The following is a 26,159-nucleotide window of genomic DNA, read 5'->3' as shown; positions in this document are numbered from 1 at the left end:
CAAAAAAGCCGCAGGCGATTTTTCAAATCCGCATTTGATGAGAAATTAGAGACTCAAGCCATACAGCGAGCTTATTAACTACATAATTACATTCCCAACAAAGACATTTTCAGAGTGTATTCACAAAATAAGAATACTCATCCACATCAGACTTAAACCACATAACGCTGTTAAATAATTCTATATATAGTATACTATTACGTATATATACGTACTTTTCTACGTACTATTTACAAACAACAAGTTAAGATCATTAATTCAAAAAGTACTTGTACGTATCTATGGAAAATTAGATACAATAAATTCGTTTCATGAATTCATGTGAGAGAAAAGTTTGTTTAGAAAGAGTAGCAGTAAAAAAGTGTAAAACGTAGGATGAATGAAAATTAATACTAATGACTTTTAAAAATAAAAAAAAACCAAAAAAAAAAACAAAATAATAAAAAACGTGGAAAGCAGTAAAATTAAATGAAATATGTTTCAGATAAGAACATAAAGTGTAACTGTGTTTGAGATAATTTATCCGTACGCGACAAAGTCTCTAGACTTCAGCCACCTTTCGTTGCATATTCTTCAAGCAACATACATAATCGTACGTAGTGTTTAAGTAAACAGACGCTGTGGGATACTGCAATACATGCACTGGTAAGTTGGCTGCACACAAAACTAAGCTTGTGATGATTCATCCTCGTAAAACTGTTTGACACTGAACAAACGAAAAGAGAAAGATCACCAAAAACAGCTAACAGAAAAAGAAATAAAATTTCAGATACATAAAACCAACTTTAAGTACTCAAACAGCTGCAAGTTTGATTACCATTACGAGTTCAAATGAAGCCAGGATCGTAGTTACCTAAATAAGTGCAACCAGAAAGAGGGATTTTACATTTTAAAAAATTGTATAAAACGGTTTTTTTTTGTAAATATTATGGAAAATTATTATACGAATGTTTATACAGAGAATATTCATTATGTAGTCTCGAAAGTAAACGTTAATAAAAACCACTTGTTATTGAGAATTTGTTCTAGTTTTTAATTTAATATATTGTTTAGACCTCTCCATCAAATTTATATGTCCTTCGTCTGACATCTTCTATAGCTCACAGCTCAGCTATAATGTAACGTATTGCCAGATATTCAAATATCGCCCATCTGACCTCTTCTATAGCGTCGAGGGGCTCGACCCATTAAAAAAAAATTTTGGTGTTAACAAATTGTAAGATTCTGATACCCAATACACTTTATCAAAATTTAAAATTACACGTCTCAGATATTTCTCACACAACAAAGCAAAAACAGGACGAGTTTTGTTGCACCGTCTTGTTGCGATGTAATTTTTTCGACACCTATGTTTCACGGCAAAAAAATTAATAATCATTTTGTTTCTGATGGGTTTTCAAAACCATCATTTTCAAAAAATTTCTGGTATATTACATCTCAACCCAATCGATATATATTTGATAGTATATTTTATTAGAAATTAGTTCAACAGCCATTTTTTTTACTCATTGTTATTATTACGTACTAATAATAAAAATAATGATCATCTATACATTATACAATAGCATTTTCAGGGTTTCCAAGTAGAAAATAATGGGCCGTCTTTTATTGGATTCTAAGGATTACAATGATCTGTGATCCATGATTAGTAAATAAGCTCATTGCTGAAAATAATATATGCATAAGATACTTCCTCATGGTAGTCAACGATAATAAATAGGATACCGATGTAATTAGATAATGATCGCTATTGTAAAGTGTTATGACTCCATTAGGAAGTCTAATCTAAATTAGTGCCATGTTGAATCATTTTGTCGAGGTAACAAACTGTAGTAATCTTGATTGAGAAACATTGAGAGCATATGTGTTACCAACTGATAGTATTCTAATGTGCAATTACTCTTTTATTGTGGAGTGGACAACAATATAACAGGCTTGATGATTTTTTCTTCCCCCTTATCACCACAAGGTACCTTACGTACTTAAATATCTAAATTAATTACATTCCTATATATTTAAGAATCAAACTCTGTATTGCTATTGTAATAGCTATTTTATAATTAACCGAGAAGTAAGATTTAGAATTTCATCGTATTTTATAGTTAAGTAATCGCACAAACTTCCCTTAGAACCGATTTCACAGTCATAAGTCTTTAGACTGGATTAAGTATGAGACATTGAGACTTTAGTGAAATTGGCTCTAATTCTATCTTCTGTCTTTATTTGTTAAAGTGCAGATGACTGTAAAATCTACTCTCAATCTATCTAACATCGCAACATAATAAAACTACAGGTGAAATTCAAGCTTGTTGAACAATATATTTCCTGATATTAGAAGAAAAACAATATCTGATAGTTTAAAATCTATGCAACATTTCTAAAATTAATCGATCGGTTAACGGTAATGAAGATTTCCATGCAATTATATTTATTTATTTGTAAATTAACATTAAAATTTTAAAGTTAATCGAGATTAAGGAACTCGACTGCTAGGTTCTTCGTTCTGTCATACAATTATATTGATTTCAGAATATAGTGGTACAGTTTATTTCATAAAACAATGCACTGAGCAACAATAAATTACAATGCTATATCAAAATATATTTTAATCAAATTTATATCAAAATGTTATTAATACACTGAAGGTTATTAATATCACTCTTTCACTATAACTAACTGCAATAGAAAACCTTAACATAATCTCCTAAAAGTCCGAACAGAGTTTCATTTAACTATAGTATCTCTATAGTTAACCTAAGATAATCTTTGAGTTATCAAACAATCAGATAATTGGGGCTTTAGGAGCATATGTATTCCTCTATACCCTTAACATAGATGCATCGTTGCATCTTCCTTAAATTTTATTATTAAATTAGCTGTTAAATTTGTAAAAAGGATTAGACAAAAAAAATTATTTTAACGAATACTTATCGCTACCCTTTTCATAACAATTATAAAATTAAATCCTAGGAAAGTATCTATAAGACGGTTTAAATCAATGAGTAACACATCCGTTACTTTGACTGACTTCTACGGCTCTGCATTTTCTAAACACTTACAATAACAGCTTCTGTCTTAAAGATACTTAAGAAAATTAAAAAGAAAAAATTATAAATTTGACGTTGATGGCAAGATTTGTAACGTACAAAGACCAAACAAAAAAATCAATAGGCAAGTCTAGATAAACACAAACCTAGAACTGAAGGCACACATAAAAACGAAATAAGGAATATAAGCAAAAACCGAAAAAGAAAAAGAACAAAATACTATTAAACATAGAAGCGAAAAACCCTCAAGATCACGTTTTGTGTTTTCAGCACGATCAGCCAACAACAAAATACATACTCGTATCTTTGAAATACATTTATACAGTGTTGTACCGACTGACTGCCGGTCGGTCGCACAGTTGTTTCGCCAGCTTTTGTTAACTGCAAGACTATGTCAGCTAGTACATTTGCTTTTCATCCACATTTGTCTGCCTTTCAATTTATACTTATATTCTATATGTACATGTATCTAAGTATATGTGTATCTGTGTATCTGCGTATCTGTAAAAGTGGTTTTGACTTGTTTTGCTTTTGCCAATTTCTGCTTTGAGGGTGATTTTATTTCTCTTCTTCTTTCGGTTTCATTTGTATTTCTATACTTTTTTGAATCTTTTATGGATCGGATCTCAGGTAGGTAAAAGAATAGCTAAATGTGTTTCAGCAAAGACATCATCAACATCATTATTTTCATCTCACGGATACGATATCTCACCAGCAGACTCAGTACAAAACTACAATTATTTACACATCATTTTTGAATGCATGTGTACGTCCGAATATATGTACATATGTTTGCTTTTATTTCAAAGTAAAATTATTTATGTATCTACGTATCTCTACGTATTTGTATGTATGTAGCGAATAGATGCCTTAATTTCCTTTTGATTATGGCTATCAGTGTTTTTACTATTGCATACGTTTTCTGGGTTTTCTTTTTATTGCTTTTATGTTTTATTGCAATTGGTTTTTTACTGTAGTTTTCGGAATGGTGGGTATAGTATGGTTTTATTTGTCGTTCTTATCAGGATGATCGTGTTCACTTTTTCCATGCTCATACTTCTGCTCCAATTCGGTGGGTTCGTGTTAATCCATCCCGACTCAGCTGCAAGCTGAAGTCCTACTTTTTGCTTATCGTTGCCACTTTTTTGTGTTTTTATTGTCAGTTTTATGCGCCGCAATTACAGGTTCTGCAAAGGTTTTAATGTTCGGTTTTGTTTTAGTTTTGTGTGGCGCAGACATCGCTTTTGCTTTAAAAACGTAAATAAACATGTAAAGTCTTAAGATACATTTACAGATACTTTAAGTGCGCACAGGTAAATGCATTGTCAATACAACTGCAAGTAACAGATATAAACACAAAGTGAACGAATGTAAATAAAAATCAAATTTATTATTAAAATTAGTGCCTGAAGCTTGGTCGGTTAATTGAAAATTATTTATTTAATACTTTAATACTTAATTTCATTTCTTATAATTCTGCTTATCTAAGTACAAGTATATTACTTAGATATTTACATAAACAATTGCTTCTTTTACATCACTGGCTTAACTACAAAATTCTTCTTCTTTTCGACATATTGTGTCCATATAGTCTATATAAAAGCTACTATTTCAAAGAAGAAATAAAATATATAAGCAATTGGAGTTTGAAGATTCTTTTTAGTTCACTTTGCTATTTTGCATTCATTAAATTAGTTAGTAATACAAAATTAGATACTTTAGTGCTTTGTCAGATTTGCTTGTTTTAGCTTAAGATAAGTAAATTATCATTAATGAATGATTTAGCGACCTCTATTTTAGTAAATGTGATACCCAAAAGTTGGGCTGACTATCGCACCCAATTTGTTTCGATGTTAAACTTATCACCAATCTTACATCTACCCAGGCGATGAATAAATTCGCCTAATACTTTTATTTTATGGGCAATCATTTTATTTCGCTTTTTTAATGGTGGTGCCTTATAGAAATCTGTAGACTGTAGATCAAAATTTTATAAATCAATTTTAACACTCTGAAATCATATCAGATTTAACAATAAATACCTTATAACTTTCTACGAATTTAGTTTTTTTTTATATTTGCAATGAAATCGTTAAATAATCTGCTATTTGCTATTTAACTATCTTAATTTGTTATAAAATAAAAACTCTTATCATATGATGAGCTACAGATAGGGTCATCATATGATATTGTTCATCTGGTTTTGCATTTAAATAAAGAATGTAAGAAATGTTAAGCAAATTTAAAAAAAGATGATCTAGTATGCGGCTTTTTTAAAAAAATAAGGGGAATGGCGTTTTAGATAAATTTTTCGTGATAAATCGATACTATTACTAGGCTTTATTAATAAAAGTTTCATATTTTTATATTATTTGTAATCGCAAATTAAGAATTTGTTTATTGTCAGAAATATATCTAAAAATATCATTTTTAATCTTATTAATTTTAAAGTATTAAATAACGAGCTGATGAGCTATCCAGAACTGTATCAAAAATTGCATTTACAGGCCCTCAACCCTTTTGTAGGTTGAACTGGGCCAGTTCAAAACAAAAATTTAAAAAATATAGAGAATCATTTGCGACTGGTGTACTGGGAAGATTACCCAGGACTAAGACAGAGCAAAGTACTGATAAAACTGTATCTCTACAAAAACATTCTCCATTTCCAAAAGGTTGCTTGTACAAAGCTTACAATCTGATCTGTCTTTAGGCATTTTTATAATATAATCCGCATATTTTCATCTCTGATTTCTTACATATTCATTACGGGTCATTATGGTCTAAAAAATCAGCTATACAAATTTCGATTATCTGCTAATTCGGAATGCATATTCTGCCTCGAAGATGAGGAAACAATTATGCATATTCTTTGTGATCGTCCAGCTTTAAGAACGCACAGAAGAAACTTATTCCATATTGAATTTCTGCAACTAGAACTGATTCAGAGTTCTTCTCCAGATTTCCAGATTGGACTTCGTTCACAAAGCTTTAAAAGGCTTTGTCTAACAAAAAGTAGAATTTGGTACAATATGACACTTCTGGACACAGTATAGGCTGTTGATCGATTTCACAACAATAGTTTTAATAATAATAATATAGATTTATTTATAGAACAATAATCTGAGGCAATCAAAATATATGTACTTTCCCAAAAACTTTTATAAGGCCTATTGTAATAGATGAAAGGGGAACAAAAGCGGAAATGATAACCTGTTAATGAATCAGTTAATATATACCTATGATATATGTAAATAACTGAATATGTAAGAAACCAGAGATTAAAATATGCGAATTATATAATAAAAATGCCTAATGACAGATCAGATTGTAAACTATGTAAAGCAATTTATCAGAAAACGGGACGAAAATAAACAAGATGGATGAATTAAGTGAGGATTCACTTATGGAGAATAGGCCACAACTAAAGAGTCAGGGAATTAACAAGGATAAGAGGCTATCATGTAATAAGTTTCGATTCTTTAGACTTCTATAAAAGAACCACATATTGATTTAAATAACAATTATACATTACATTATTTATTTATCTGAGGATATAGCTTAAGCACGCTTCCATTTTAATTTTATTTTTTTAATAATTTATAATTTTAATGACTAAAATGTTTAATAATATTTTTATTTTTTAATCGGGCTTATTGGTCACTTGTTAAATAATACACTTTTTTACAACAAATGTGGTTTTTTTAAAACATTTTTTATTCAAACCAATATTTCGACTATATTTTATAGTCATCTCAGTACAGGCTATTACCCTGAAAATGACTATAGAATATAATCGAAATATTGTTCTCAATAAAAAAAAAACAAACGTATTATTTTTTTTTTTTGGAATTGGGTTTCAAAATATTTTATACAATAAAAAATATTGTCTAGTATAGAGTGAATAATATATTATATATAAAATAATTTACGTTTTTTATAATCAATGATAATAATAGAATATAAAAATGTAATAACATATACAATTTTATGATGAAATGAATATACATAGTAATAATTAATTAATTTATTTGTTCCTATTAATATTTATATTAATTCAAATTAGATTAGATTATGCTGGCAGACCAAAAAGGCCACGCGTGGACCAGATCAGAGTCTTATTTTAGCGATTGTATGCATCACTTAGGATGCGCGTTTCATTACCAAAATTTATTAGGATTCCAACAGAAACCTCAGGAATGTGCTCCAGTCCTGTAAAACTGACAGCCCCGAAATATTTTTGTCGAGTTCTCGAGAGAGCCGGGCAATTACAAAATAGATGCTCCAGAGTTTCATTTGCATTCGTCTCGTTGCATTTCCTACAAGCATCGCTGAGTTAGGTTTAGTTTTCGGGCATGTGATGCGACCAGACTGTGACCTGTCAACACACCAATTAATGTTCTACAGTTCCTTCGGTTATTAATTCAAATATTAGGAAATAAGTTAAACAAAGTTTCTTTCTCTTTATCTATTAATTGTTTAATATGCAATGAAATGGAGAAACATTTAAAGACGATAAAGAACCTAAGTAATTGTGACAAATATGGTTATACTCAAATGTTTGTTTAAATATAGGTATATTTAACTAATATAAAAAAGTGTCATATTTAAAAACAATTCAATTTTATATTATTTAATAATTATTTTTTACAAATTCTATTCCAACAAAAAGAAAATGATTTTAAAATACAAGGTGAGATGAAAAAACTGCAACCAACTTCAGACTGCTGTCATTTCTAAACCGCTCGTCCCACAGCTGTCAGATTTATTCTAGTGACAGCTCATTATATTGTTTACAAGCGCACAAAAGCATTTTGGTGGGAATTTTTCAAAAAAAAAGTTATTTGTGATGGAATTCAAGCGTGATAGTGTGATTGCTTTGCATTTGGCTGGAAAACCACAAGTGGCTATCGTTAGAGCCCTCCAGCATTTAGAAGTGAATAAATGTTTTGTGTCTCGTACCATCGCTCGTTACCATGATACTGGTAGCGTAGCCCGACGTCAAGGAAGTGGACGAAAAAAAACAGCAACATCGGCAGAAATGGTTCGAAAAGTGAAAAAGCGAATTGAACGAAATCCGCGTCGCAGTGGACGAAAAATGGCTCGTGAGCTGAACATATCGCAATATGCCATTCGGCAAATATTGAAAAATGAGCTTGGACTAAAGCCATTCAAGTTCCAAAAAGTGCAAGATCTTACTGATGCGCAAAAAAAAGTTAGACTCGAAAAAGCTAAAGAGTTGTTTCGCTTGGCCGAAAGTGGTGAACTGCCGAATTTGGTTTTCTCCGATGAGAAACCATTCGTTATCCAGCAGTTTGTAAACAAACAAAATGATCGTGTTTACTTGCCAGAGAGGTCAGCTGAAAATTTGCAACTTCGGTTGGCCATCACAACTCAAAAGCCGGCCATGGTGATGGTGTGGGCCGCCATAACAGCCGATGGTCGCTCGCCGCTCGTATTCATCGACCGTGGTGTCAAATTAAATGCGCAAATCTATCGCGAAAATATTTTGGAGGGAGTTCTGAAGCCCTGGGCACGCAAACATTTCGGCCGCAGACCTTGGACATTCCAACAGGACTCAGCACCATCGCACTCAGCACGCGCCATCCAAGAATGGTTAAGAAATGAGGTTCCTCGCTTCATTTCCACCGCACAATGGCCACCAAAATCTCCGGATGCCAATCCGTTGGACTATTGTGCCTGGGGTATTTTGGAAAGCAAGGTTGGAACTAAAAAATACCAAAGTGTCGATCATCTCAAGCAAGCGCTTCGCCGAGAATGGGACAAAATACCGCAGAGCCACTTTCGGGCCAAAGGTGGCCAATTCGAACAAATCTAAACCGATTCTCAAATTTGATGTTATTTCCGACATTTTTTGCTTTCATTCAATAAAATTTAAAAAAAATGAAAAAATTATGGCGTTTTACTTTGTTGCAGTTTTTTCATCTCACCTTGTATATCTGATTTTGGTATAATCATAGGATGTGAGATTTCAGGGTCTCTATGACTAAAAAAGGTTTAAAAACTTTTAAACTTTTAAAGATTAATATAGTAACTAAAATGTTAAAGAATAATTTAAAATATAAAACATAAAATAAAATAAATCTAGATTTTTAAATAAAAACATTGCGACGGTGATTTACTTATTGGGTGAATGTTATTAGAGAACTCTAGATTTTTAATATTATAAAACCGAATATGTAATCTTTTTTATAAATATATTATTTACATAAATTTAGATAATATTACAAATCTAGAGTTCTCCAATAAATTGCACCCAATAAGTATATCATTGCAACAATGTTTTTTTTAAGAATCTGCTTTTACATTATTTTATGTATAATAGTTTGAATTTTTCTTTGTAATTTAAGTTACTATATTCATCATTAGAAATTGATTTATTATTATTCCCGTGTATAGAATTTTCGTAGATAGCCTGAAATCTTTCACACTTTCAAAATGTTAATTTTTACTTGAAGTTTTTTTGATAAAAAACATTTAATTTCTCTAATTATATATATAACATATATATAATCCACATTAATATAATATATGTATATTTACATAATATATAACTTAATATATCAATAATATAATATTAAATACATATTATCTAATATAAATACATATATATGATATATATTTATAACAATATAATATAAAAATAAAATAAAATATTATTTAAAAATAATAAATTTTTGAAATAATAAATTTATTCAAATTTTTTTCATATATCAATCTTTTTTATTGCTTGAATTTTGAAAGTTAATTCTATAACATTTTAACTTGAAATTTATTTGATAAAAAACAATTTCTCCAATTATATATATAACATACCTATATATAATCCAAATTTATATAACATAAAACTTAATATATCAATAATATAATATTATATAATCTAATATAAATACATATATACAATATATTTATGACAATATAATATAAAAAAAATAAAATGATAATTCTATAATCCCTATAACATAATAATACCATAATTGGAAGAATGAGTATATTTTTTATCAAATAAATTTCAAGTAAAAATTAACATTTTGAAAGTCCTTGCTAGTCAATCAATTTATTCAAATTTTTTCATATATCAATCTTTTTTACTGCTTGAATTTTGAAAGTTAATTCTATACATTTTTATACAAAGGCTACATCGAATTCTTTTGAATATTTAAATTTAATATATAAACTGAAATATTGCTGGTAAGTTTTCCTACCTCACACTCATATACTCGTATTTCACACCAATTAACCTTGTTGGTAAATGTTTATAACTTAATCATATAATTATCTATCAAACCAACATTATAGATAGATATATATTGAAAAAGATATGTAACAAATTGTTTTTATTTGTGTTTTACATTTGCATAAAATTAATTTAAAAAAGAATGTAAATATACAGCTTTTGTCTCAGAAAAGTGTCAGAGAACTAATAACGACTGCATTACTTATGGGCTTGAATAAATTTGCGTAAAAAATCTCATATAAATAATAGAAAAATATATTATAAAACTTATTATTTTTTAAACCGTTTTATTGGTGTGTGTTAAAGTAAATCGAATAACAACAAAGACTAAAACCATTTTTAGCACTTGTAAAACCAGAAACTTGTTAATTTTATTAAAGAAAACACGACCCGAAACGAGTTTCAATATCAGCACCGACCGTATAATAATGACAACAAACTAACAGCAATTTTGAGACTACAAAGTAGAAGAAACTACAAACTAGTAATGCAGAAAGAAATATGACTTACCACACTTGAGTCGATCATTAATTAAATCCTCAATCAATTGGGGGCATTCACTCTCAATTGCATAGCAAAATTGCTTGAATTTCTCGAAACCGCTTTTAGCAATGATCTCAATTAAATTGGAGCACTGCAAACGTAGAATATCGGCATCGTTTATGGAATTCAAATCATCTTTGGTGCAGTAATCGACAACCCCGACACCAACGCTATTCTCATCACAAACACTATTCACACCACCGACTCCATTCACGCTCACCACAGATGGTGTTATGGAGCGATTATCACTTTGCGCATGATCACCGTTTACACTGGCACTACGCGAATTATTAGCACTAGAACCGGCTATACTAGAACTATAATCACCGCAATTATTGCCGCCCGCACTGCTGCCACTGCCACTACTGACCACGGCACTTAATTTTCTCTTCGTAACGGTAACACTTGAAGGCACGCTAGATGGCGGATTGCTATCTGACGGATAGGGTTTTAATAATAGATCCTCTTCGGATTGTGTTAACACAGAATTTTTGACAAGTATTGCTACGAGATCAGTACCGCCCAAATCAAGAATAATACGTTCTTGATGGCGATTAAGCAGTGAACGTACTTCTTCCTCTTCTTCACGCGTCATTTTTTAGCGGTTATTTTTTTTTTTTTAACAGTGAACGTTGTATTTGTTTATGTTTATATTAGTTTACGGATTTCGTTTATTGGCATTATTATTATCATTTTTTTTCTCGTTGAATAGAAACGTGCTTTTTTAAAAAAAGCAATAATTTTGGTTTTGGATTCACTAATATTTATTTTTTTCAAATTTCTCAGAGATTTAAATGCGTCATTATTATAAATATATTGAAGATAAATATTTTAATATTAGTTTAAGATGTTTTATTTTAACAGATAAATTATTTATGTAATTTTCGTATAAAATATTTATATTTTTTAAATAAAATATATTAAAATTTCATAGAATTATGTTAATTAATTTATTTATAATTAATATTTACACTTATTCCCGTAGACATTAATAATTTTTAAATCAAATTTTTTTAATTTCAAATTATTTATTAAAATTTTTGTTTCCTTATTTTAAAATTTAAATTTCTTTTTTAAATATGAAGCCAAGGCTTGTTTATTGTGGTTCCAAGCAACACTCGCACTTAACAGACTAACAGACCACTTTCGGTTTGTTGCAAACACAGAATGACGACAAAAAGAAATGTTGGCGTATGTTTTGGTTCGAAGCAGGGTTACCAGCTCACATAAAAAGCTGAACTCTCGCACATGTAATCATTTTCGAGTAAATTGTATTTTATACTAGGAACTACGTTTAACATTAATTTATTGTTTATTTTTTTTTAAAGATTATTTCCGAAGTTTATTAAATCTCATATATATCGAATAAATAATTAAAATTTAAAATTTAACAGTTTAATACTGTTAAAAAATAGATTTATTTTTTATTATTTATATATTATTGCGCACGAGTACACCTTCGTAATGATATTATTTATATATATACATCGATATGAATGAATGTAAGCTTAAGATTCCTCAAATACGCTTTTTTGCTTTAATTTCAGCGATTGAAAAATAAAAATATAACTTCTTTGTATTACGTACTTTTCTTATTATTCATATAAAACTTGTTGATTTTTAAAAACATACTTTTATTAAGTATTTATTTATATTAATTAATGCTTATATGATTAACTTTAAGACACATATAATTTAAATGTTATATCATAATTAACATTCAATTTATATTATTATATGTTTAAATAACTGACATAGCAAATAATGTCAAAATACTTCGCATGATCGACAATATAAAAATAATAAAAAATTAAACAATATAATTTTATAGACTAGTTATTATACATTTTTAAATTATTTATATAATTCACATTGCTTATATAATATATTAATTACTTTATAAAATTATTTATTTCATTTTGTTTCAGCAGTTTCTTTACTTTTTTTAATATTGTAAATTACGAAGTTCACAATTTCATATGCAATTACAAACATATGAAAGTAAATCCAAAACGTAAATTAAATACAAAAAGTGTCAAGGAAATAAATAAATAATATGAGTCCATCTACATGTTTGTTTAGTTATTAATAATAATATTATAAAAATATGAAACTTTCACTCATCAAGCAAGAACGTTTTTTTAAATTGTTGATGCTCAGACTAATATTAAAAATACAAGTAAATATTAATTACACAATATTGTTTTTTTTTTCATTAAAATAATATCAATTTTAATTAACTTCATCAGGTATTTTGGTTAATATAAAAATTAAATAAAACTTAAATAAAAATTTTTAAGTCTGTGTATTGCACATAATTTTGTGTAATTGACACAATACTAACTACACTCACTCTCAAAATGCGCATACAAGCAAAGCAGAATTCGTGTGCTGTTGCTTCCCCTTTTTTCAGAGGAAAACCGGCTTTGCAACGTAAACAAAACAGTGAACGAACACAACATCGAAGAGGAACACGAAATAACAAAAACAAAAGTAGTAATGCTAAAACAACATCATTTTTTGTTTTTTGTATGTTTTTAAAAAAATTATTTCTATGTTATTTCTTTGTCACGGCGACATGTGTGTGTTTGAGTGGGAATGTTAAAAACTTCATCAGAGTTAACAGATATATGTTAACAACAGAAAACCTATGTTTTTAAAACATGGATATTTTATATCAGTTTTTTGTATATTATAAATATGTATATAAATTAAATAAATAAATTAAAGTAGTTTAAATAAAATATATATCTTTAAAAAATTATTATATTAAAATTTGCAAAAAAAAAAAAATTAGATAAATATGTAAAACAAAGGAAACCTAAATTAGAGAATAAAATAAAATTTTTCGTAAGAAATATATTAAAATAAAATATCTATATTAACATTGGTAAATAGACAAAATCAGGTAATAAACTCAGCTAAACACAATATAGCTTAATTTGGGTTTTTGAGAACCAGTAGTATCAGTCTCGAGCATCAGCTTGAGGAAATAGAACCATAGATATAGATCTATTTTTCTGGTAGAGCTATATTTTCTGGTAGTTAGCAGAGCGTACTAACCAGTGCTGGCGATACGTTTAGTGGGCGTCACTTTTACCGCTTAGGCGGCAGAGTGGCAGTTTTTCCATTGATTTAGACTTCACTCCGTTAAACTAAATAAAAAATAAAAAACGACTTAAAATAAATAAATACAGGTTAGGAAAATAAAATAATTATTTAAATTTTACTGGAATTTTTGCAATTTTAATATATGTATATTATTAAAATTTTACAACAAATCTGAACTGAACATGAAGTGGTAAATATGCTGAATTGATTGGCAAATATCGACAAAAAGATTATAGTGGACTCAATTGTATCTTTTGCCAATCAACTGTCAAGTATTAAGGTAACATTCAAGAATCGAAAATTGACCTACGTTTATTAAAAGGTCACATAATGTCTTTGTCTGTAATAAATAAGTTTAATAATAAGTTTACTTATTATTATAAAGAGGGTGTATTCCATCGTGATCTTAATATATATTGTGTCATTTACTTGCAATTAGAATAACTTACTATTCTATTTCTATATTTTATCTATTACTACTCTCACTATCTGCTATCTCTATAATAAATAGTAGCATTTGTTCTATTCTCCAAAGTTTCAGTTCGTGATGAGATGTTGAGTATCCATTTACGACTTTTTTTCGCTTATACATACTATATTATTGCAGTGCAGCTACCCAGTACCAGTTACGCTGTCTCCTTTTCCACTTTGTAGAATTTACAAATTTCATCGGAAATTCGACTTAGGTTGTTGGTTTCTATAAGCGATTTAAAATATAATAAACTCTATTAGGTTTTCTTAGTTTAATCTCTATTTTGGTTTTTTTTCTTCTGTTAATAAATAGGAAAATATAACTATTTCCTAAACTATAGAAGGTTTTAGGTCTATAAGCAAGAATTCCATTACTTTCAAGTACTTTAGCTTTTGCATTAATATCACTTCCAGCATACCCCAGAACTTCTACAATCTACACTTGATTATCGTGACTGTATATTAGAATAGCTTTAGTTTCGGTATTCATGTTTAAGATTTGAGAAAAATGTAAGCCTTTATTACTTAAGTTTTGAAGAATCTTATCCCGGGTTCAATGAATCCAGCTTTATCGTCAGTTTACCTTTAGCCTTCACTTAATTTTTTTCCTTTAGCGTTTGCATTGTTTATACTTCCAGTATACCCCCAGAACACGTAGAATCTATACTCGATTGTCTTAGCTTAATATGTTTAGCTCTTTAAACACTGTACAACCAGTTTTAATATTACTAAATGGGATTTCCCTGATGACTGCCTGGGTGTTTATCAAAGTGTTGTTGATTTCGGTATATATGTTTAAGATTAAAGTAGATACATTTGCCATTTACATGCACATTTGCTTGAAAAATTTCAGTTTTCGAGTATTTTATCCCAGACCCAATAAATCCATCTTCCTCGTCAGTTTACCTTTAGCCTTCATATACATTTTTTTATAATAGAAAGCTGAAAGAGACGTTCCAAATGAAGAAATTATTATCAAATTTGTATTTTTATTTAATTTTTATCGTATGAGAAGAATTGTAATGCCATATCGCTATTCTGTATTAATTCTTTATGCAATACAAATTAAACGATATACCTAAACATAACGTCAGTATAGACTTGGGTACATACTTCTTTAAGAATTATTCTAAAAATAGTTATTTGATGCAATTACGCTGTTATTTGCTTCGCTTTTTAACTGTTAGAAAACATGCTGTTCCACTTCCCACTCAACTGAGGGCAAGAGCTTCTGCCAGCATGCACTATTTTTCATCGGATGAATTTGTAGCTCCATTATTTCTTTTCCTAGTCTATTTTGTTTTTCAACAGAGAGAAAACACTGCTTTTTAACAATTTGCAACAACTGACGCAACAAATCATTGGCCAAGTCGATGCTCGGCTCGTGGCCAATTTGTTTTGTTCTTTGGCATATTGGCAGATTCCACATCAGCCATAACCGCAATGTGCCGCTGAGTTCACTTCACTTCAAGATGCTGGCTTTTGATGTTTTCATCTGCTTTCTTAAGTAAGTTGCACACTGCTCTCGTCCTACCTCATATTTTACGGACTCTTATTTCTTTAAAGAATTTTTTACTCTTTGTGGCTAATGGCAGTGGTAATTCATCAAAGCAATTGAATCAGCAGTCAAAGTACACATCAAATTTTGAATGCAGAACAATAGGGCGAGTAAATACGTACACTCAATCACTTCTTTGAATAAAGTATAAGTTTAGTCTTTGTTAAACTTTGATTTCCTAGATTCGAGGCTATTTACAAATATCACACTTGGTAATGTAACCACATGTAACCACAAATTGTAATACGGATAGTGGAATAAAATAAATAACACACATGAATGAGCAGCACACAATCTCTCTTGTATCGAAATTGTTACGAGTATATCAACAAAAACTACTTCAATCAGAAAGAAGTTTCAGGAACCACGGAGAACCCTCACAAAACACCATTGGAAGTGAGCATATGTGTGAAAATAAATGTACATGGTCGTACATAAATTAAGGATTATTTACCATAAATACGAGAAATGCAACTAAATATGTGCGAAGGACAACAGTCGCACAAGTTGTACAAATGTGAGAGGACGAAGGAAGTAGGCTGTGTCCTAATATTGAAAAGAAAATTATCTGAAATAAAATTACAGACAGCAAACAATGTTGGGCAACTGACTTGGAAGCCCAACATGAGCAGGAGCAGTAATTACTGATAGAGAAAACCTCGAACACGTAGCATCACTGCAATTAGTCGTATCAATGCGTACAATGTAGAAATACCAATGGGACCATATGTCATGACAGCAACTGGTAGAGCTACTGGTTGCCAGGAAGTATTGCCGTAATTACGATAGAACTATTTACTTTAATATTTAATTGCACCAATACATGCATTCACAGTTTGACAAGACAGCGGTAAGATTGACGCATATAAGCAATTTTAAATTTGTTCATAGATGTGAAGAAAATAGGATTTCCAGAATAACCAGAATAGTTGGATGTTAAAACACGCACATTCGTCGGAAGGTATTAATACATATAAATTCACCATAATTTATTAATTATTTATTTTATATTAAATAGAATTCTATATTAAATTTGATTTTAAAGTCAGTTATGACGGTAGTGAATATGGTACATAAGAAATTTACTTAAGCAGTAAGAAATAATTCCTAGACCACTATTGATGGTTATTTGGCAGTACTTGAAACAGCTGTATGGTTAGTCATAAATTCAATTAATTAAGAATAAATAAAAATTGTTGTTGTTGCTGCAATTTAGTACTGTTCGAAACCTCTCTTTAAAATATAATTTTGTAGTAACATTCAATATTTGATAGTGGAAGTAGTAAACTACTAAAGTGTGAAAAATATTTAATATGATACATTTAGGAGTCTTACATTTAGAGGAGCTTATGTGTCGGTGGTATCCTTTAAAAGTGTGCCCGAAGTCAAATTTCATAATAAAAAGAAAGTCTACAAGATAATGGATATCAAATATGGACCAATTGTGAAGATATGAGCAAATGTTATACCAATAATCGTGGGAAACAGTACGCTTTAATTCCTAAACAAAAATTCCAATAAATTAATTGAAAAGATTAATTCCGGAACAAAAATTCTTATAAATTAATTGAATCCTAAATGGTTTAATAATAGATATTGGGTACCCCCATCAACACGTTTTAGATAAACTAAATCCTCTTTCTTAATTTTCCTATAAGCAAGATTTAATAATAATATAAAGTATTATCAGCGGAAGAGTTGATGTCCCTTAAAAACATATATTTGCACCATTATATCCTTTCGAAATTATGTATATCCAAATTGAAACCGGTTTATGCATTACTCAAATTAAGTAAGATTATGAAGTTTACCTTACAATCAATGCCTAATCAATTATATATTGTTTTCTCCCACTAGCGGTAGGGAACATATATATTGTTATACTGAACTTCATTGTTCATAACATATGCTCTAGTTCAACTAAATACTTTTAAAGTAATGAAGTAAATCTAATATTTATCATTCATTTTATATGATTGACTATTACTGGGCTTCCTATCGGCCATGTTCCATCGAACATGAAACTGAGTATTTGCCAACGAAAAAGATTTTTTCGGAAAAAACTAGGAAAAAAATAAAATCAACTTTAAAATTGTGAAATAACAGAACTATATATGGAAATTTTTACTTCATATTATTGTTTATTGAGTATTAAATAAATTTTAGAATTTTGAACTGTTATTCAACGCTCTTGGTCAATATCCTAATATATCCCCTATTCAATCCAAAGTTGAAATACTGTGCTTGTACTATAATGGCGATTGAGGCGTTTCTTATTCCAAAACAACTTTATTCCCTTTGATGGATACATAAATTTTAATGCAGGATTGAATCGTGTTAATCGTCATTAAAACCACCGGTTTAATTCCTCTTCTTTGTGATAGTATCTGCCATTCTTCTATTCACCTTGTGCATAGATTCTTAACAATTTATATGGTTTCCATATGATAAATTTTTTTATGCTAATAATTAGGTACCTGGTACCGGCAAAACACATACGACACATTTCATCAATTAAAAAATAAAAATCCAATTACATATTTATTTGTGATATTTGAATTTTTTAATAAAATCAAAAATCTTTGCAATGGGACTATATCGCTTAAATCCGGATGGATGCGATGATTAACTATAAAATGACTGATGAATGATGATTAACTATAAAAGAAATGTAATGACTTATATTTCTGTTTGTCCATTTTCAATAACTGTTTGAGATCTGTTTTAAATTAGTTAAAAAATAAAAATCCAATTACATATTTATTTATGATATTTAAATTTTTTAATAAAATCGAAAATCTTTTGATTTTTAATAACATCGCTTAAATCCGGATAGATGAGATGATTAACTATAAGTCATTCCATTTCTGTTTGTCCATTTTCAATAAATATTTGAGATCTGTTTTAAATTAGTTCACTTGCTAAATATTATTCGTCTAGCTTTAAAACAGTGAAACAATTGGCTAGTAGGTGTCAAAACAGAAATAAATAAACAATTGTCTATGGCTACATCGATTCACTTCGTCGAAACAATCCAGAAATTGATGTCGTAATATATAGGTTTTTGTTTCTTTTGGAACCAGTTTTATTATTTTCCATACATTTCTATGGAATTACTTGTTTCGTTTAACGGCATTTCGTTTTACGGCCAACTTTTTTGGAACGAGTTAAGGCTGTTAAGGAGGAGTGGGTGTATATATATATATGTTATAGTTCTTAAAAAAAAAAAACAGATAAATAAATATGTTAAATAGGCATATCTGTATTGATTCAGAAATTACTATATACTATATATGTTTTATATGAGGTCTGATATTTTATTTACTGCTTTATGAATGTCTTCAAGATAGCTTGAGTGATCTCGATTACGCCTTATGTCTGCTGGTACACAGATATAATGAAATGCCTCCCAACCTAAATCGTTTGATAACTACGGAAAACAGAGCGGGACTTAAAATCAATGTTATCAAAACAAAAATTATGCGCATTAATGCTAACGTCCAAGATCCTTTTATTATAAACAACTGCTGTCTTGAGGATGTAGAGTCTTTCTGCTATCTTGGAAGCATCATATCAGCAAATGGTGAATCCAGTGCTGACATTGAGAACCGTATCAGGAAGGTAAGACAAGCATTTGGTCGCTTAAATAAAGTCTGGAGATCATCTCAGCTATAGCGCCGGACTAAAATACAAATATTTAACTCCAACATAAAATTTTGCCTGCTATATGGATGTCAATCCAGGAATACTACAGAAAAAGGTATCAATGCACTACAAGTTTTTGTAAATCCGTCATTATGCAAAATTCTTAAAGTATTCTGGTCAAATACAATTTCAAATGAACGTCTATGGTCTTTAACTCAACAAACACCTATAAAACGTGACACCACAAGAATGGTGATTGAGTGGAACCCGATGGGTAGCAGAAGAAGGGACAGACCTGCTCATACCTAGAGAAGGCAAATCGATATGAAAATGTTACACATGCGGAAAAGCTGGGGAGAGTTGAAGCTATTGGCCACCAATCGTACCGAGTGGCAGATATTTGTTGCGGTCTATGCTTCTCTTAGGAGTTAAAGGATTAAATATAAATATATTAGGAATGTCTTGACTAACTTTATAATATATAATATATATATATAAAATATACATATAAAATATTACAGACTATTCGAAAAAAAAAAATTAAAAAATAAACTCCAAATATTAATCTAACATATTGGATCCATGTATCCATGTATACAGATTAAATAAATTCTATTATTGATCTTACTAAGATAATATATATATATTGTAATTCTTAAAAAGAAAATAAATATAAATAAATATGTTAAATGGGCATATCTATATTGATTCAACTCGTTAAAATAATCAAGAAATAGCAATATTCTATATACATATGTATAATATATCTACAAATATTTTATAGGGTCTTCGATGTTTTCTTTACTTATAAAGGGTATTAAAACATTATAAAAGCCCTAAAAACAAAAAAAAATTAAGCAATATATTCCGAAAAAAACTCTGATGTGTAGATAAAAAAAAACTCAGATAAAATTAATAACTTCAGATGTTCACGAAGTATATACGCAGAATAACACATTTTAAAATAATTATCTATTAATACATATAGAAAATGATTTTATGAAATTATTTCTTGAGTCCCAAAACTGATTTAAGTGTGAACTAAGACTACTTCAATAAAGAAAATTAAGCTATAAGTCCAAAACAATAATCTGAAATATTGGATGCTTCAAAACCAAGTACGCAAGTATATTTAATTATTCTTAAAGAAATTGAATAATTAATTTATTTATTTATGTAAAACGTATTCTATTTAATTATATATTATTATATTATATATTTTAAATATTATATTACTTTTTTCTTAATTTAAGAATCTTATTTTGGTGAAATATTAAAATATAAAACAAGTAAATAAAAACAAATATTCTGTTTACAGTTATATATAACAATATATACATATTTACATATATACAATATATACTTATATTGTTAATAAATCAAAAGTATCAAAAAATAAATCAAAAGAGATATGTCAAAGAGCTTATTTTTGATATTATCTTATAATAACGGATAGCTTTTTTTATTAATATTAGAATTTTATTTCTTTTCTTGTTTTTTGAATATTTAAATTTTGTATTTTTAATACTTAACTTTTTTTTAAACTTTTTTCTTTCATTTAATTGATTTGTTTTTATGAATTTTTTATGAAACTCATCTGCGGAGAATATTCTTATGAGAAGAAAATAGAGGGTGCATAACTATTTGGTGATTGATTATTGTTTATTTCAATAAAAAAAAATGTGCAATTGTATATTTTTGATAAAAACTTTTTTCTTAATACAGATAATTGCAAACTTTCATTGGTTTGTCTGAAGGGAATAAGTTCCCAAGGGTAATCTTATAAAGTACTTTCTGACTAATCCCAAATACATCATTTTATGCTACTTCAATGCCTCAAATTTTATATTCACACATTGTTGTAAAATTACATACACACATCAGATATTTGCATTGAATACTTTCTCTTTTTACTAGAATAATTAATTATTTTAATTAAATGCTTTTAAGGAACATAAACTCTGAATTTTTATTGACATAGATAAGATTGTCTCAGGCAGTACACATCCATAGCATACACCTTTTATAAAATTGCAGCTGCTGAAACTGTTTAAAATAGTATTCTCTCTTGGAATAAATTATTAAATTAGATTAAAATCTTTAATAATCTTTTTATTAAAAGATACTTAATATGAGTAATTAAATTCGTTAAATAATATTTACCCATTAAACTAAGTATACAAAATATTACTTCTGATTTTATTATAATTTTGATCAGAAAATGAGTTCCTAGAAAACTCCTAACAAATTTACATCTTTAAGGAGTTGTTTAGTATAAAGGACAGTAATTTTAAAAATATATATATTATATATATATTATATGAAGCTATAATTAAAGAAACCAAATTTAATCCCAGAGCTTATCATTTTAAAAATAATTTAAATAAAATATATCACAGTGAAATTTTGAATAAAATAATCTCAATATATTATTTACAGCTTGACATTAGGTGTTAAATACAATATCATTCAAATGAATGATATCCCCCACGGGATATCTTATCCAGTACTGATCGTAAGAATTGTCGTCACATAGCTGACATTTAAGTCGATTAATTCTTTGTCAAAAGTCAATTATCAAATAAATCACATGATCGTGATCTTTGATTTAATAAAAAAAAAATAAATGTTATAATGTGACTGTAGTGTTCAGTGATCACTACTATCAGTAACGAGATATATCTTCAACATTGCGTCTAAAGAAATAGATGTGTTTGAAGTTTACAGTACTGATGGTTTTTGTCATACCTTCGTCATTTTCAAAACTGCAGACTTATTATACCTTAAGACCAAATATCACACCATACATTTGGTATGGTGACTTTTTTGGACAAGACGATCTTTCGGCAATTATTTGTGAATTTTGATTACCCCAAATGGAACAATTTTGTTTGTTGATTTATCCATCACGTGAAAAATAAGTCTCATCACTGAAGAAAACTCGGTTCGAATAGTTTTTGCATCGTTAGTTTTCCCGATTTTAACACGTTCAGCGGTTGTTAAACGGTATATAATATATTATAGCAAACTTTGAACTAAACATAACATATGTTATGATGCCTTGGATGATAGTTTTTATTAAATATGTCGCAAAAACAATGCTGTGCGATAACATAAATAATTCTTTAAGTATAAAAACATTTAAATGTTTCAAATATGTATATTATATATTCGTAATATATATTTAATATAAATAAAACTAAAAAAAAAATTAAATTCTAAATAATAAAATTGAAAAATCAGATTAATAAATACAGAGATATATTACAGGAGTATTCAGACCGAGCAAGACAAATTTGCTCAATTTAGTTTTGCAAATCAAGACCTTCGATTCAACCTAACTTAAACTAAACTAATAAAGGTTTGCCGAATTCCAAGTTATCGAACTCTAATGGAATACCTCAAACTATTATCCAACAAAACAAGTTATATGTAAAAATTTAAGTCATACATTTTAGGTATTCGGTTTGAATGGCCCTAATGTGAAGACACCTATGAGATTTATGTGGTGATTGTTGTTATCCAATACCATATATGAATTAAAAGGTTTATTTTTTTGAAATAGAAATGTACATATAATAATTTTATGTGTACGGCATTTTTATATTTTATTTTAAAAATTTCTTATAAATAATCTGGATTTCAAGTCAGTTAAGACGAAAGATACATTTTCTTAATAGAAACTATTTTTTATAACAAAGCTGGATTTAAAGTCAGTTATGACGAGAGATACTATTTTCGTAATAGAAACTATTTTTAAATAGAAATAACCTAACATATTTTTATAATATTATCTCAGGGATGTCTATAATTTAAGTGTCAATAATTTTGTCATTGTAAATAAACCAGCTTTGACATATGTCTTCCATATAAATTTCTTACCATTATAGAACCAGATTTTCTAAAACCAGATTTACCTATCTGACATATTCATATAATGGTAATAAAAATATTAAACTAATTTTGATCAGAACTGGTAACCGAGTTTGAACAGAATTTCTAATTGAATTACATGTTCTATAAAAAATTGAATTATAAACATAAATTCTTGAAATCCATAACTATTTATTATACTATTTTGGTAATTTATTTATGTGCATTGAATTCAAATGAACACCCCTGTATATGCATTTTTTATCAATGATAACTCAGCACGTTTTTTTAAAGAACGTATACTGAGAATCCATTAAGAGTAGAAGACGGAGATAAAAAAGACATTCGTATGGTGTAAGTCATTATCATACTTTCTACAAATCGATTCTTTCACAAAATGGAATCAATCAAAAGTAATTGGGACAGCGTTTGGAGCACTTGCAATTTAACGGAATTCCGTAAACGTATAAACACGTGTTTTAAATATTTAAGCCTTAAATCGTTCCAGAAACAAAGTGTCGGAGAGGAAAATCAGTTCTTTCACAAAAGCAAAATATTAAATAAAAACATATTCACGTCTAATGAGAGTTTCAGGAGCTATAATTCTAGATTAAGAAATATATTCAAATTCAACAAAAAATTTCAATCTACCGAAAAAAACTTCGAGAATATTCAAAATTTTGAACTTATCTCCAGTGTATCAACTTCCACATTGAAGAACAGCGAAGTATCCGTTTCCACAAATACACTCCATAGTTTGGAAAATACAAAATCAACAATGACTATTATGGATAATGAGTTTATGGATATACGCGACGAATTTCCTGATTTGGATAATGAAATTCGCAGCATATTGATCGCACGTGCTTCTCATGGTGCAACGATTGCGCAAATTAGAGGTAAATTATTATTCTTATATATGGTGTTATTACTTTTATTATATTACATTTTATATAAAATCTTAGACGATTATTTGAAGATAACCGGTATACGGTTTCCTGTTTTTGATAACGTAACTGAGTTCCTGCTAACGATACCGAGGATCAGTGTCTATGTTAATGAAGTTGGAACGCGAATTTTTAGTGCGTTGCCTTCCAACCAAACAAAACATATGCACTCACTTGTCTCTAACCAAAAAAATCTAAATATATATCAGCATTCTATATCTTCCGAGTTGAGGAATCGTTCTAGTCTCAAAGTATGGCGTAAGCTGAATTCTGACGTATCTAATTCAAACTCATCGAACGACGAGCTTAGGAAAGAAGATGAAGAGGAGTACAATTACATTTCATCGGGTGAGGAGCGAATCAGTGATCTCGTCCCTGAATCAGTTAGACAGTCTGAAATTCCGAAAGCAAACTCTGATATTATATGGATAAACAAAAACTCTGTTAAAACAACAACTTCAGATGTTCACGAAGTACATACACAGAATGATACGTTTCAAGATAATTTGACCCATCTGTAAGTACGCATAGAAAAAAATTTTATGAAATTGAATTCATTGAATGAACACTCCGGGTCGATTTAACAGTTGTGAGTTATATACTAAAACTGTCTTAAGTATGAATTAAGTGAGCAAAGTTGGTGACTTAAATCAATATTTAAATTTAAATTATCACTGAAATCGATCCTTAATGTATAATATACATATGTTATTGTATTTAAAAATACATGATTATACATGAAAATCTGTTATATTGTTTTAAGAGTAATCGTTAAGTATTAGGTCGTTATTTTATCATAGTTTTTAATATTTTATTTGATTACTTGTGTAAAAGTTAATTTATTTTTCATTTAATTATTTCATATACGATAAATAATTTTAAAAATGTTTACTTTATAAACAAGTTATTTCTCCATATTGCCGCTTTTTTGATAGTCCCAAAAATAGGTTGCCAGCCAGTAATTTTTATTTTAGTTCAAACTTGCTTACACGGCTCGGTGAGATCCGCCGATCTCAAGTCCGTCTGGTTTCGAAACCTTCGAAGTTTATTCGAAGGTTTATATCCGCTAACTTCTTGAGAGTATTGAAGTGCGGTTTACTTGAAGTGTATGTTTGCAGCTTTCAAAAAGCAGAGCATGCACAGAGAAAGTGAGGAATAGTCTACTTTTCGTCTGACTAGTTGCAGTTCCAACTGTAAATATTATACTAATTCTTAATTTGCCTAAATGGTTTCCTCTAAAGAGGGTACATTTTAAAGCAACCTGATCTGCTTCTGCTCTTCCAAAAGAAATCAATTTCTTTTTAATATAAGGAAAACCTCAAGAAGAATTAAAAATTGTTTTCTAAATATGATATAAAGAATCGAGCATCACTTAATTAACTTAATAAATCAACATGAACTTTTTTTAAATATTATATATCTTTATATGTCTCTTTTTAGCTTTAATCGATTCAACATTAATAATTTGAACTCGAAAGGAATTGAAAAACACCAAAAGGATTCCAAAACTCTTGATGAAGCTAATCTGCATCAAATGAATCAACGGCGCCAAAAACATTCTGAGTACCAAAATTGGTGTCGACGTTTGCCATCCAACTCGTTTAGTAGTAAAAAAACTGCATCTGATAAAGAAGATTTGGAAAATATTGCTCGTCTTTTGGACTTCCCACTTTTGGGCGATGACTTCTTGTTGTATTTAGCAAATATGG

The 26,159-nt window shown here is 28.8% G+C and overlaps 2 protein-coding genes across 2 annotated transcripts in view; one reads left to right on the top strand and one right to left on the bottom strand.

The window, feature by feature from the left end:
* The window catches only part of LOC119675954 (succinate--CoA ligase [ADP-forming] subunit beta, mitochondrial-like), a 15,316-nt gene extending 3,876 nt beyond the window's left edge, over positions 1-11,440 (bottom strand). Inside the window, exon 1 of the mRNA XM_038087173.1 lies at positions 10,818-11,440. Within this exon, the coding sequence (XP_037943101.1) occupies positions 10,818-11,440 (623 nt within the window). The remainder of the gene's footprint in view (positions 1-10,817) is intronic.
* Positions 11,441-19,387: 7,947 nt separating this feature from the next.
* LOC119675953 (maternal effect protein oskar-like) overlaps positions 19,388-26,159 on the top strand; it is a 30,461-nt gene continuing 23,689 nt past the window's right edge. Inside the window, exons 1-4 of the mRNA XM_038087172.1 lie at positions 19,388-19,606; positions 24,222-24,402; positions 24,469-24,967; positions 25,891-26,142. Of these exons, the coding sequence (XP_037943100.1) occupies positions 19,388-19,606; positions 24,222-24,402; positions 24,469-24,967; positions 25,891-26,142 (1,151 nt within the window). The remainder of the gene's footprint in view (positions 19,607-24,221; positions 24,403-24,468; positions 24,968-25,890; positions 26,143-26,159) is intronic.

This window comes from Teleopsis dalmanni, chromosome 2 (assembly GCF_002237135.1).
Source record: "Teleopsis dalmanni isolate 2A chromosome 2, ASM223713v2, whole genome shotgun sequence".
NCBI classification, from domain to species: domain Eukaryota; kingdom Metazoa; phylum Arthropoda; class Insecta; order Diptera; family Diopsidae; genus Teleopsis; species Teleopsis dalmanni.
Note: the sequence above shows the minus strand (reverse complement) of the source record. Positions and strands in the feature narration are given on the sequence as shown.